This window comes from Pseudoliparis swirei, chromosome 11 (assembly GCF_029220125.1).
Source record: "Pseudoliparis swirei isolate HS2019 ecotype Mariana Trench chromosome 11, NWPU_hadal_v1, whole genome shotgun sequence".
NCBI lineage: Eukaryota > Metazoa > Chordata > Actinopteri > Perciformes > Liparidae > Pseudoliparis > Pseudoliparis swirei.
The window spans coordinates 19,360,541-19,374,058 of NC_079398.1; the positions used below are offsets into that span (position 1 = coordinate 19,360,541).

The 13,518-nt window shown below is 44.2% G+C and overlaps 2 protein-coding genes across 5 annotated transcripts in view; one reads left to right on the forward strand and one right to left on the reverse strand.

Annotated features, from left to right (window-relative positions):
* pld1a (phospholipase D1a) overlaps nucleotides 1-10,423 on the reverse strand; it is a 35,498-nt gene extending 25,075 nt beyond the window's left edge. For 2 of the 4 annotated variants that reach the window (XM_056425686.1, XM_056425684.1), the window contains exon 1: nucleotides 8,784-8,919. The gene's annotated coding sequence lies outside the window, so the exon portion shown is untranslated. Of the gene's footprint in view, nucleotides 1-8,783; nucleotides 8,921-10,382 lie in introns of those variants that run through there. The other 2 variants (XM_056425685.1, XM_056425688.1) reach the window with 2 other exon arrangements.
* A 3,068-nt stretch (nucleotides 10,424-13,491) lies between these two features.
* The window catches only part of ghsra (growth hormone secretagogue receptor a), a 3,951-nt gene continuing 3,924 nt past the window's right edge, over nucleotides 13,492-13,518 (forward strand). The window contains exon 1 of the mRNA XM_056425727.1: nucleotides 13,492-13,518. This exon is cut by the window's right edge and continues 838 nt beyond it. Within this exon, the coding sequence (XP_056281702.1) occupies nucleotides 13,492-13,518 (27 nt within the window).

A 13,518-nucleotide genomic window follows, 5' to 3' on the forward strand; every position in this document is an offset into this window, starting at 1 on the left:
AACCACAAACCGTTTGAGAAGATGGAAATGAATCCACCAGCCGGTCCTCAAATGGATTGGACCGCACTGAGCACTGTATTCACAAGTGACAGCAGATTCAAATATGAATACAGTGTGAGAGTCAAGCTCATAAAACACTCAAAACACACAAAGCACTTTTCTGGCTGCCTATCAGACATTTTGCTTCGGTCCCTATTTTGGGTTCACGCAACAAAAAGGCTAATGAAGAAATAGGTTTTGTGTTTTGCAGTTTTCCGTCGTTTTCAGATCTTAATTATGAATTCCTTAATCCGACCTCTCTGTATCCATGACAGCGCCATGTTTCACAGCTTGCATTTCCTCCCTCGATGCAAAGAGGGGTGAATTTTGCCCACTTATCTTTGGCCTCTGTTACGATATGCTCTCAAAATCTATTTGCTCGAAACACACTTTTAAAATTTGTATTACATTTGTTCTTCGTGGGAAAAAACTCGCAAAACCATGGAGTTGTGTCTTTCCACCTGCAAAGAGAAAGCAACACAATAGATGTACACATATACATCTGGCGTCTGTAGACAGATCAACCCGGGCCATCGGTGGTGACCGTTACCTCCCACAGGCTTGACCCACATGGCGGTTGGGTGCAGAGGGCCCGGGTATCGGGCATGTGGTCCGGGCGTTGAGACTCGGATGTCAAACATTCTCGTGCATCGACGTCGGCGGCGTGCGGCCCCGACGATGAACTCGAGGGAGTTATCTCTCTCCTCCATTCCGGTGCAGACGGCTGCCCACTTCCTGCTTCCTGTCCTGTTGTCATGGCGATATGTTCAACAGCCAGCGCACGGCTCGTGTATAAATATCGCCATATTTGTACACGTCCGCCTCGCCCGCCGCGAGCGAGCGCCCGTCTTTAAATGCCGACGAGTTGGAATCGATGCGTTGATGAAGACAAACAACATGGAGTCCGTCACGCCATGAAGAAGACATCGGTACGCCTTTCATGAAGAGACCGACCTTCGTCCATTCTACTGGTGTCGCTCCCCCATCTCCGCCGCTATGCCGACGGCACACATCTCGACACCTCCACCAAACCCATCACCTCCACTCCCTACTCCACCATCACAAACTGTAATCAACTGGATGCAAACATTCTCCAACCTCAACACGTCTGAAATCCTCATCATCCGCCCCGAACCACAACTTCTCCCTCTGCATCGGTGGCCTCTCGGTTCCCGCTTCCACACACACATCTGTAACCTTGGCGACAGCTTTGATCCAACCCTCTTAACAACAGCGCTCGTCTCTCCCTTCCCCCTCCTCAGCCGCTGACGTACTCATCCTCGTCTCCATCAACAGCATCCTGTACGGCACGTCCACCAGAACCATCAACCACCGACAATGCGTCCAGAGCCAAGCTGACCTTCTGCTCTCCCACATCAACCCAGTCCTTCAAAAAGCTCCACTGGCTCCCCACACAGAAAATCATCGAGTTCACGACCCTCCTCATCACTTAACAAGCCCTTCATACCTTTCTGACCTCCTATGCGCTGCAACCTCAAGATCTGCCGACACCAACCTCCTAAACATCCTCTTTGCTGCCCCATTCCTCTGGAACTCCAGATATAGCGACCGAAAGTTGTCCTTAATCATTCATATTAACTTGTTAGATAGTCGTACAAAAGTTAAACAATGTTTACCGTTAATCTTCGGTCAATCTTCTGTTCTCTCTGAATGCTTTGAACAGAGGAGCGGTGGTTTCAGTCCTCACCCACAGCTGGGCGGAGAATGTTCATAGTTACCGTCGCATTGAAAATGCGGAAGGTTATGTTTTGATCGCCGTGTATTTGTATGCGTGCGTGTTACTCGCATAAGTCAAAAAGTATTAAACCGAATCGCATTAAATTTGGTGGGATGATTGGTTATTATCCAGGGACCAATTGATTAAATTTTGGGATCGATCGGGTCAAGGTCATGAAAAGGTCAAAATCTTCTTTTTACCATAGCACGGTCAATTTTTATCTAATTGGCATGCAACTAATGCCAAAATGTTCATAATTTAATGCCCAATCTTGTGATATGCGAAGGTATGCGCTCTACCGAGTGCACATTCTAGTTCTAGTATGTGAAACCAAAACAGGGGTGTGTGGCAGCGGGGGTGTGGTTAGGCTTCGCTGCAGGGCGGGGGTGTGGTTAGGCTCCGCTGCAGGGCGGGGGTGTGGTTAGGGTCAGCTGCAGGGCGGGGGTGTGGTTCAGGGACCGGTGACGGGATGGGTAATTAGCCTCAACTGGGATGTGTGTCTCTTTCGTGTCTCTTCCTGATAAGAGCAGGAGTAGCTGGGGAACGAGGGCGAGGAGCAGGAAACCCGACAGAATAAAACCTGTTAAATTGCAAAGTTCCCGTGTGTGTTGCCCTCTTTTATGCCAGTTCGGCACTCACACCTGTTTCAGTGTCCCTCTGCTGCTTTGGGGAGTCCCAGATGGCGGCGACGTCAGCACATACACACTGTGTGCAAGTCTCCTTCTTCAGGATATGATAAATAGTTAAAAAAACGTCCTTTTACACTTTCTAAAACAGCTGTTGGTAATATAACTTTATATTAGCGACCATCAAGCCCAAACCGTTTCATTCAACCATCCTCAGATTGCGTTGCACATGTACGCACCAAGTAAATAATATCACACAGCCCTAAATACATAAATGTCAGATTTTGGTCATTCTGGGGGAGAAACTAAGAAATCACTGAGACACGACAGCGTGGGGGGGGGGGGACTTCATCAGGAAGCTGTGGACGTCCCTGTAGGTGTGACCGCGTGGCGGACAGTGGGGAGGCGGGCCGAGCAGCATCGGACGGCACCATACGTCCCGGATGACGCTTTCGAGTACACCGAGAAAAAAAATAGATCACTTGTGAGATGCGTCAACTATTCCTGGATGTGTAAGCTTGACATTTAAAAAAAAAAAAAAAAAAAATACAGGCAAACACGTGAATGATTTGAAATCATTGTCAAGATTTCACACACAGACATATAAATATATATACATTTATTTATATGTGACCGTTAACTTTGAGTAACAGACGACCACTCACACTCACGCACATATATAGAATGAAGATAACATAAACCTGGCTTCACACGTTGAGTGGTGCCAAGCTCCTCGTGGCGCAGATGGTACAAAGAGAGAGAGAGAGAGAAAAGAGGTCTGTAACACCTCTCTGTCTCTGCCCACACTAAAGCTGCCTATTATCTAATCCTTCACACCATCGTCGGGGGGGGATACGGGTGGTCAGAGAGGCAGAGAAAGCAAGACACACAGTAGATGCCAGAAAAAGAGAGAGAGGCCACAAGTCATCATGGCCCGGTAACACAAGGCACCATTGTACTCCAGGAGAGAGTGAATTCTCTCTCTCTCTCCCTCGCTCTCTCTCTCTAATGACCAAACTACAACTGGTGCAGTGCAGAAGTGATTTGTCTCACCCTGACTACAGGAGTGGGACAGAAAGTATATAGAGGAAATGTTGGGCTCTTGACCAGAATTGGGTTGGTTCACACACACACACACACACACAATGGAGATGGATGGAATTTCAATTGTGATGCCAACAGCAACAATAATAAGAATGTTCCACCAGAACTACTTTTTAACTAACAAAATAGTCCCTATTGAAACGGTGTACAGTGAGATGTGTGGAGCCGGAGAAACCGGAGGATTGTTTTCACTGACTGTGGAGAATAAATATTGTTTAATGACCCGAGCACATCAAGCCAATGCATGACCAGAATACCACTAATGAAAAGGGGGTCAATCATCTTTTCTGGGAATCGGGTGAACTGACCCCTTAAAGTTTGTGTAATGGCCAATAATGAGCTACTCTGGTCAAAATAATCAAAAGACACATGGTGGGAACATCTAAATAACTCTATGTGCACCTCATGGACACTTGTTGTCTTCAGCAGCAAAACAATGCTGTCAACACAACTCCAGCTAGACCCACACCTGTGAGGCATCACTGAGGAAGTCCTCAGGTATCCAGTTGCAGAACAGTGTGTGGAGGGGTTCCCCCTCATGGCAGGAGAACACCAGCCTGTAGTCCACATCTGGAAGAACTTTACAGAATACTAAATCTGCCGGGCATGGCACAATATATATATATATTAGGGCTGTCAGCGTTAACGCGTTAATCTATGCGATTAATTTGGCCGCGTTAACGCACTAAAATATTTTAACGCAATTAACGCAACTTTGTTTACTTCCGATGTGCCTTGAAGTTTTTACACTCCTCTGAGTGTCAAGCCGCGGCAGTACGGCTTAACACTGTTCCCTTTTTTAAAAGAATTATTTGTCCGCGAAAATAAGGATCATAAATCAGTTTAAAGTCGTGGATGAATCAGTCGGGTTTCCTCCTGCTCCTCCTTCCTCCCGTCTCCCCCTCTGATACACAGAGGAACCGAGGGGCGACGTGTCGGGTGACGCGGCGCGGAAAGAACTCGTCACACGAAACCTTCACCGTGATTGGTCAATCCGTTTGTCTGTCAACATTTTGGGGGAAAAACAACCAATGAACACTCAGTAAATCACAAAGGACCTCCCACCTCACAGGGGAGGCTCTATAGCAGCCTGTCAGTCAGAGAGCAGAGAACACAGCACCAGGACAACTGAGCCTCATTGAATAGAGCTGAGATTGTTCTGGAATGTTTGATGTAGAACACGTGGGTATGTGTCATATGCAAACGCCTTTAAAAGGTGAATTTACATGTTTTTGTAAAATGGAGACATGAGCCCAGCCTCCAGAGGGTGAACAGGACATATTTGAATGTCAGTCAGTTACCAAGGCCACTGGTTCTGCTGTTCAGTGTTAAAGATGACAGGACCAATGGGGTCTCTATATACTTCTTTTTTTTAAACTTATCTGGATGTTTCACTGAAGAAACAATTCATCATCCACAATATTAAATACCTCGCTGGCACTGTATATGTAGAAGCCTCTTTGAAAACACAGCTCTGTGTGAAGTTTGGTCTTTAAAAAGAAGGAAAAAAAACTTTTAATCGCGATTAATGAATTTCAAGATGTGTGATTAATTAGTTACTTTTTTTTAATCGATTGACAGCCCTAATATATATATATATATATATATATATGTATTTGAAATCCTTCCTAAGAAGAAGAAAGGAACTGCAATAAAAAAAGGTTCAACTCTGGACAAGTAACTGCCCGTCTGTCCATCCCAGTGTCCAGATCAATGATTAATATGAGATCCTATGGTACGGGTCAATGCAGAAAAACACACATGAAAGACATTTGCCGAGGGCAGGAAAAACAGCAGCAACAACGTGTGTGTGTATGTATGTATGTGTTTGTTTGATGGCACCACAACGGAGGGAAAGTATTGAGGTCATCCTTGTGCAGTAAGGAAGACTTCTGAATGCCAGCGGTCAGAACCATCTGTATTCAGTTGCAAAGACAACAGGAGTAAATAAAGAGAGAGAGAGAGAGAGAGAGAGAGAGAGAGAGAGAGAGAGAGAGAGAGAGAGAGAGAGAGAGAGACATATCTCCAGTGCTCCCATGACATTCCAGCTGCAGCAACTTACTTCAACAACAGGGTGTTAGAAAGAAGGGGGCAATGAAGAGCAAAACCAAGAGCTAATCGCTGAGATAACAGAAAGTGAACTGCAAGCAGCAATTAGCAGACTTAAAGTAGGTACGGCTCCAGGTTCCGATGGATTTACAGCTGAGTGGTACAAGGAGTTTAAAAATGACTTGATCCCTATCATACTTCCTACTCTAAACTGGGTCCTGGAAAAGGCCCAAACACCTCCTAGTTGGAAGGAGGCCATTATTTCTGCCATTCCAAAGGAAGGCAAGGATAAAACGGAGTGTGCGTTTTACAGACCAATATCTGTTTTAAATGTAGATTATAAGATGTTCACTTCTATTATGGCCAGAAGACTTGAAAAGTTTCTGACTAAATTGATCCACAACGATCAGACAGGTTTCATACACCAACGTCAAACACAAGACAATATACGAAGGACGTTACATATTATTAATCATATAGCAAAAAACAAATTGGAAGCAATAGTAATTAGTATAGATGCTGAGAAGGCATTTGACTCCGTCAATTGGGATTTTCTTTACAGAACTCTTAATAGATTTGGTTTTCATGCCAGGATTATTAAAACCTTACAATCATTATACAATACTCCTACTGCAAGGGTCAAGGTCAATGGTTATTTATCAAATAGGTTTACCCTGGAAAGGGGTACAAGACAGGGCTGCGCATGGTCACCAATATTATTTGCACTTTTCCTTGAACCACTAGCCCAATATTTAAGACAAAACAGAGAAATAAGAGGCATTCAACTGGCAGAAAGAGAGCATAAGCTAGCTTGCTACGCAGATGATGTACTAGTTTATCTTAGCCAGCCAACACACTCTTTGCCCCAGCTGATGCTGGCACTTGAGAAATATGGGCAATTATCAGGATATAAAGTTAATGTGGGTAAAACCCAAGTACTATCGTATAACTATAATCCAACATCAGAAATGGAAATCAAATACCCATGGTCATGGCAAGCAAAATCCCTTAAGTACCTAGGCATAAATATTCCAAAAGATCTGTCAAAACTATCAGAATATAACTACTCACCTATAAACAAAAAAATCAAAGAAGATATCACAAGATGGAACCTCGTACCATTCTTTAGTTTCAGCTCAAGAATACAATCTATTAAAATGAACATATTACCCAGATTGTTATATCTATTTCAAACCCTACCAATAGAAGTTTCTCAGGGCCGGCTTAATGAATGGGACAAAATGTTGTCGAGATACGTGTGGCAAGGCAAGAGACCAAGGGTTCGCCTTAAAACACTGCAGTTAGTAAAGGAGAAGGGAGGATGGGGTCTGCCATCCCTCAAGGAATACTACTATGCCGCCCAGACAAGAGCTATAATATGCTGGTGCAATCCTTCATATGATGCACAGTGGAAAGACATTGAAGAAAAAATATTTCCCATTCCAATACAAGCAATCATAGCTGACTCTAAAATGCAACACTACATAAACAGTTCTGATAATCCATGGGTCAAATTGACCCTTAAAGTGTGGAAGAATATCATTAGAGAATACAAACTTGAAGGAGATTTACTGTGCCTTAAATGGTGTGGATATGACTCAGACTTCACACCAAATAAAATGGACACCAGATTCAAAAAATGGAGAGCTAATGGAATAACAGCTTTATGCAATATTATGAAGGGAAACAAACTGCTTAGTTTTGAAATGATTAAAGAAAATTATCTTTTAGAGAAACAGGACTTCTTTAGATACCTACAGTTGCGGCATTTTGTCAATGAAAATGTTAAAAAGGTAACAGAGGTAAACTCCAGTCTCATAGAACTGTTTAAAAGAGCATACAAGTCAAATTGCAATAAAGGGGCAATATCAGCCATATATAAATGCTTTCTAGAGCTTAAAACTCATTCAACAGCATACATTAAAGTAAAATGGGAAAAGGAATCTGGGATAGATATTTCTGAGGAAGAATGGACATTAATATGGGGGTATCAATGGAAATGTACCAGTTCAATGAGCTGGCGAGAGTTTAACTGGAAAAATTGTATAAGATACTTCATTACACCATCTCAGACATCTCATTATAGCGATAACATTCCTGTTTGCTGGAGAAAGTGTGGACACCAAAGCGCAAACCACTACCACATCTTCTGGGACTGTCCCATCATTAAAAACTTTTGGAAGGTGGTACACAATGCTTTACAGGACATCTTTCACGAGGACATCCCTTTGGACTTTAAGATTCTGTACCTTGGAAATATACCTCAAAGCTGGTCGAAAGGGGACAGACTCTTGATAAATGCAATGCTGGTGGCCAGTAAAAAGTCTATTACCAGAAAATGGTTATTACCAGAGTGTCCAACAATCACATCATGGAGAGACATTGTGACAGAGATCTACAGAATGGAGCAGATCACAGCCCATGTTAACCAAAGAACGGAAACATTTCTTAAGCACTGGCAAAAGTGGTGCAACTATGTCACAGATAAATGGCCTGACTGTATTTCTTTACTCTATAGAAAATGATTTCTCCCTGCTTTATTTTATAGTTTTGTTACTATGGTATTGTTTTTGTTTCTTTATTTGCATATGTGTTTATTTTTTTTGTTTTTTACATCTCTTTATACAAAGAATCTGAAAAATGTCAATATGTGTATGTGAGATTCTGAACACTAATAAAATATTTAAAAAAAAAAAAAAAAAAAAGAAGGGGGCAGCAGGGCAGCACACACACACACACACACACGCGCGCACACACACGCACACACCTGTGCAGTGTCACACGCAACTCGATGCAGTGTTTGGTCAATAAAAGTAAACGCCGTCAAACTGGAGGCGCCAGCGGCGGAGGAATCTTCCCAACGTAACCGGACACAGACACCTTCAATACATATTTACTGTTGGGACCCTGATGCAAACACGCAGGAGCAGCGCGCACACGCACGCATGCACACACACACACACACACACACACACACACACACACACACACACACACACACACACACACACACACACACACACACACACACACACACACACACACACACACACACACACACACACACACACACACACACACACACACACGATGGCAAACTCAAACACGCTGTGCACTGACAACCCCAAAAGAGAGAGACACACACACACCCCTCCACCCCCCACACCCATAACCCATGGACGCAAATAGAGCAGACATAGAGACAAGCGGAGGGAGACATGACCGACCTGCTCTCTTCGTGGGCGCGCGCCCCGCATGTTGGTGAGTCTGAATCAATCCGCCCCGCAACACTAAGACCCGGTCCCCGCAAAGAAAGCCTCAGCGGACGGGTTGTAGTCCTGCGCTCCTTCGGCTCTGGAACTCTGGTGAGTGCGGCTGAGAGAAAACTATCGGGGGGTGGGGGGGGAAACTCGCTCCAAACTCCTCCGTGAGGGCGGGGTCTGTGAAACTCTGGACCAATCACGGCAATACCTCCCAAGGACTTCTCTCATTGGTTAAGGAAATATGGTCTTGGACTTTTGGTGAAGTAGGAGGAGTTTTTTTTCTCTCTGGCTAAATATTCATATATATATATATATATATATATATGACTGGCGGCCTGTCCAGGGTGTCCCCTGCCTTCGCCCTATGTCAGCTGGGATCGGCTCCAGCGCCCCGCGACCCTAATGAGGATGAAGCGGTATTGATGATGGATGGATGGATATATATATATTATTTTTAAATATATATATATATATTTATTTATGTAAATATAAATATATATACATAATATATAAATAGATAATATCTATCTATCTAAATATTTATATATAAATATATATATATTTATATATAGTTATAAATATATACATTTATTTATATATTTGTGTATATTAAAATATATTTATATATATATAGATGATCAATTATCCTGAGCATGTCTTTGGACTGTGGGAGGAAGCCGGAGCCTGAAAAAGAAACAGCAGAAAGTAAATGTAGCTGTGCACACGTGTGTACACATGTTTGTGTACACATGTGTACACACACTCTGAAAGAACTTTCATCTCATGAAATGTATACCCTCGTGTTATAAAGAGTGCAAAACTATTCAACAGTTTGGGCCCAAATAAATACTCAAACACATCCAAAGGGCCACGTACCGAATGAAATCAGATCTCTTCCTCCACCTGGTGGATGAAGGGATGCACCGCGTCACCACACACACACACACACACACATTGCTCGTAAATGTGTGTTTGTTGATCTTCATGACATGCAGGGACTTTACCCCGACCGCACCCTGGAAGCTCAGCACAGACGCCCCGAAAATAACCGTGTGTTCAACTGGCTAAACCAGACCCACATGAGCCATATGAGCCACACAAGCCACATGAGACACACGAGCCACATGAGACATGCTGTCAACACAACTCCAGCTAGACCCACACCTGTGAGGCAAAATATCAAATATAAAAACATACACTTCACAGTCATAAAAAGAGCAAAGAGAGAGAGAGAGCACAACTCCTGACCCTAATAGACAACCGTGGCATTTTAGTGAAAACAGTACACCCACTGTTGCTGTTATTACCTCCCGTTGTCCCGGAAACGGTCCAATTTTGTCATTTATTCTGAGTAAATAGTGGTTATTTAAACGTGTTGTTGAGCGATTATCGCCATCACCACACTTGTTAAGAGCCTATAGGCCCGGAAATGGATTTACACTACAGATGTCCGAGGTTCCTGACTATCACAAAAAGGCAAAATACACACATGTACACACACACACACACACAGCCACAGTACAGCCAGGACACACACACATTGAATGACAGCTCTATACATACCAGATGTGTTGAAAAGGTCTCACAGAGGCTGTGAAGACACAAGTGTCCTGCTTACAGGTTTCACGAGGATCACTCCCGTTCTCTCTTTCTCTATTTATTCATCTCTCTCTCTCTCTCTCTCTCTCTCTCTCTCGCATCATGATTCAGGGGTCATAAACATAATGGTATCTGCTGGCAAACACGGCGCAAAGGGCAGACATAGATAACGATATTTGAAGCATGAGGGTCGCATCATGGCAGCGGAAAACAGAAACGTGTTGCAACGCGAGGAGATTCACAGTCCTTTAAATCCAGCGCTTTAGGCCTCAACCACCAAGGAAACAATGTAATAATAAACTATGTGTGTCAGGACTTACACAGCATTACCCAAAACGGTAGTTGTGTTAATATGCTGCACCTTCTGTCCTCTTATTGTACCATAAAAAACATTATAGGCCATGTGTAATTTTGTGGTTAAAATATAAAAAAGCATGGAGCCAAGCCAACCAATCGAGTTAGTTATGCCATTAAATAAACATATAGCAAAAGGGGGGAGATATAAGGTCAAAGTAAGATACTCCTTAGATACTGTCTACCATGGAGCATTGAGGTTCATCACGAATCTTAAGGCTCTGACTCACCATTGCTCCCTGTATGCGAGGGTTGGTTGGACTCCTCTGTCCATCCGGAGACAAAATCATTGGCATGTCCTTATTTATAAGGCTATTCTCCACGTACTTCCATCGTATCTTTGGACGCTAATTCAGCTGAAAAACCCTGGAAGCTACCATCTTCGCTCTGTGACCTCTGCTCAAGGCCTCCTCTTGCTCTCCGTCCCTCACGTCCGTTTGGAAATGGGGAAAAGAGGTTTTAAGTTTGCTGCTCCTGCGGCTTGAATTTGCTGCAGACAGACCTGGGTCTCCGGAACCAGTCTCCTTAGGTGTTTAAAAATAGATTGAAAATATTGGAGGGAAATTCATCTAGCTGTCGATGTTTTATATGACGGCGGTATGTGCTCCTGTGTGAGCTGGGTTGTGTTGACTTGAGACTTAGTTTTGGTTTTATTCATGCTGTGATTTAGTTTTTCGTTTTATATATTGTCTGTCACTGTTTTATGTTTTATGTTGTATTGTATAAACTTTGTGTGACGTGCTGCTGCTGCTGTCTTGGCCAGGACACTCTTGTAAAGGAGATTTTTAATCTCAATGAGGCATTTCCTGGTTAAATAAATAAATAAAATAAAATTTAAAAAAGCTGCTAAATGGACTGTGCAACAGGTGTAATCTGGGTGAATATGTCTCCACATATGTATTTAACTCTCTGTGTCGACACCTGCATGCATTCAGGGTTATTTGGGATAAATACGGTGTGATTTGACACGTGTTGCTATTTTCAGACGCCAGGAAAGCGCTCACACTCACAAAGTGTCACCTGGAGGCCCTCAACCGGTTCTCATTGCGCTGAGGGCTGATTGGAGCCTCGCATTAAATCTGTGGATCAGACTGACTGTTAGGTAATATAATATAATATAATGTTATGTAATGTTATGTTATGCCATTGAAGTTTTTGTGGCAACGACATTATGAGATTTGATGAATGCAGGGTGCAGAGCTGACCGAACATCAAAGATTTGACTTTCTAAACCTTTTTAAAGAACATTATTTCTCATTCTTTTATTTATTGGAAGTAGGCATTAATTAGACATTTACAGATGTCATTTAAGACAATTGACATTACATGTGCTCATTTTTAAATGATGCTCATTTTTGTTATACATATTTAGAGCAAGAAGTGTAAAAACATAAGATAAACAACCACAGAAAGAGACAGAACGAAACTAAAAGAAAAAGAAATCAAGGGAGTGATATTTTCTCTATTGTACATTCTCCATTCATTTATGAAAATATAATCAGGTCTATGAGGTGTTACGTATGTAATCCATTTTTTCCCAATATGCCAACAACTGTTCCAGTTTGTAGTTGACAGAAAACAACATTATTTTAAGATGCAGATCATTTTTATTTGTGCAGGATCAGCTGCGCAGCCACACTCTGGGAGCACGTGGTGAGCCGACCTGTGACAGACGTTGTGGTAAACAGATCGTCAATAAACTGGTGAGCATGCGCCCCGTGGGCATCAGTGCACTAAAGCCACCTGTAGGTGGCGTTGCAGCACTGGGCTGACTGTAGACCCCCCCCCCTTCTCTTACCCCCTCCCCCTCCCCTCCCCTCCCTCCCACGAGCAGCACCACGAGTCTGCACCTATATGATGTGTGGCACACTGTGAGAGGGCATCCACACACACCGGACACGCGCCCCGGTACCCGAGGAGGAGCAGATTTAAGGGAAAACGAGGTGACTTTCTCATCCTGAACTACTTTATTCCACTTTTTTTTGTCTAACGCGTGCGCGCGCGCATCTGTACGCGCGTGTACGTGCGTGTAGTCCCACCACGTGTGACCCGTGTGGACGACGCGTCGCTCCATCCCGGTGCCGGTGACTCAGATCCGCTATACGCCGTCTTCGTGTTCACTGCGGCGGCCCCTCTCTCGGGGGACAGATGTTGACCGCTGCCTCTGACTCACCGTCACGTGCCCCGACCACCTCATCAACTGTTGTTGTTGTTGTTGTTTTTTTTGGGGGGTTTGACGCGCAAACAGAGGCGCGCGGCCGCCGTTGGGCACTCTGTGGCGCGTGAAGGACTCTCGTGTTTCACTCCGTCCCTGCTGACGCAGCAGCAGCAGCTCGCGGGACACTTGGCACCTTTTTTCGTGTGGTTGTAAATATATATTAGGGAAAAAAAACATTCTTTCTGGACAGCGTGATGTTTGTGTTTTGTTGTTCCCGCTGCGTCTGGATCCCGGAATACACCTGTGCCTCTGTTCCGGTCTAGGTGACGTGGAACTCGACGCTCTTCTTTTGGAGTGAGTGCACCGTCAACAACTTGGACCGCTTTCAGAGGACCATCCGGATCCGTCGGAGAACAGGAGACCCTCGACTCTACGGTCATCTGACCGGCGGCTGACGATGGGAGGAAAGGTCACCGCCGAGGGCCGCCGCGAGAAGTCCCGCGTCTGGGGGCGGTGGCCTTAGCTGTGGCCCCCCCCTCCCCCTCCCCCCACGACGGCGCCATGCCCTCCTGGCCCAACCTCTCGGAG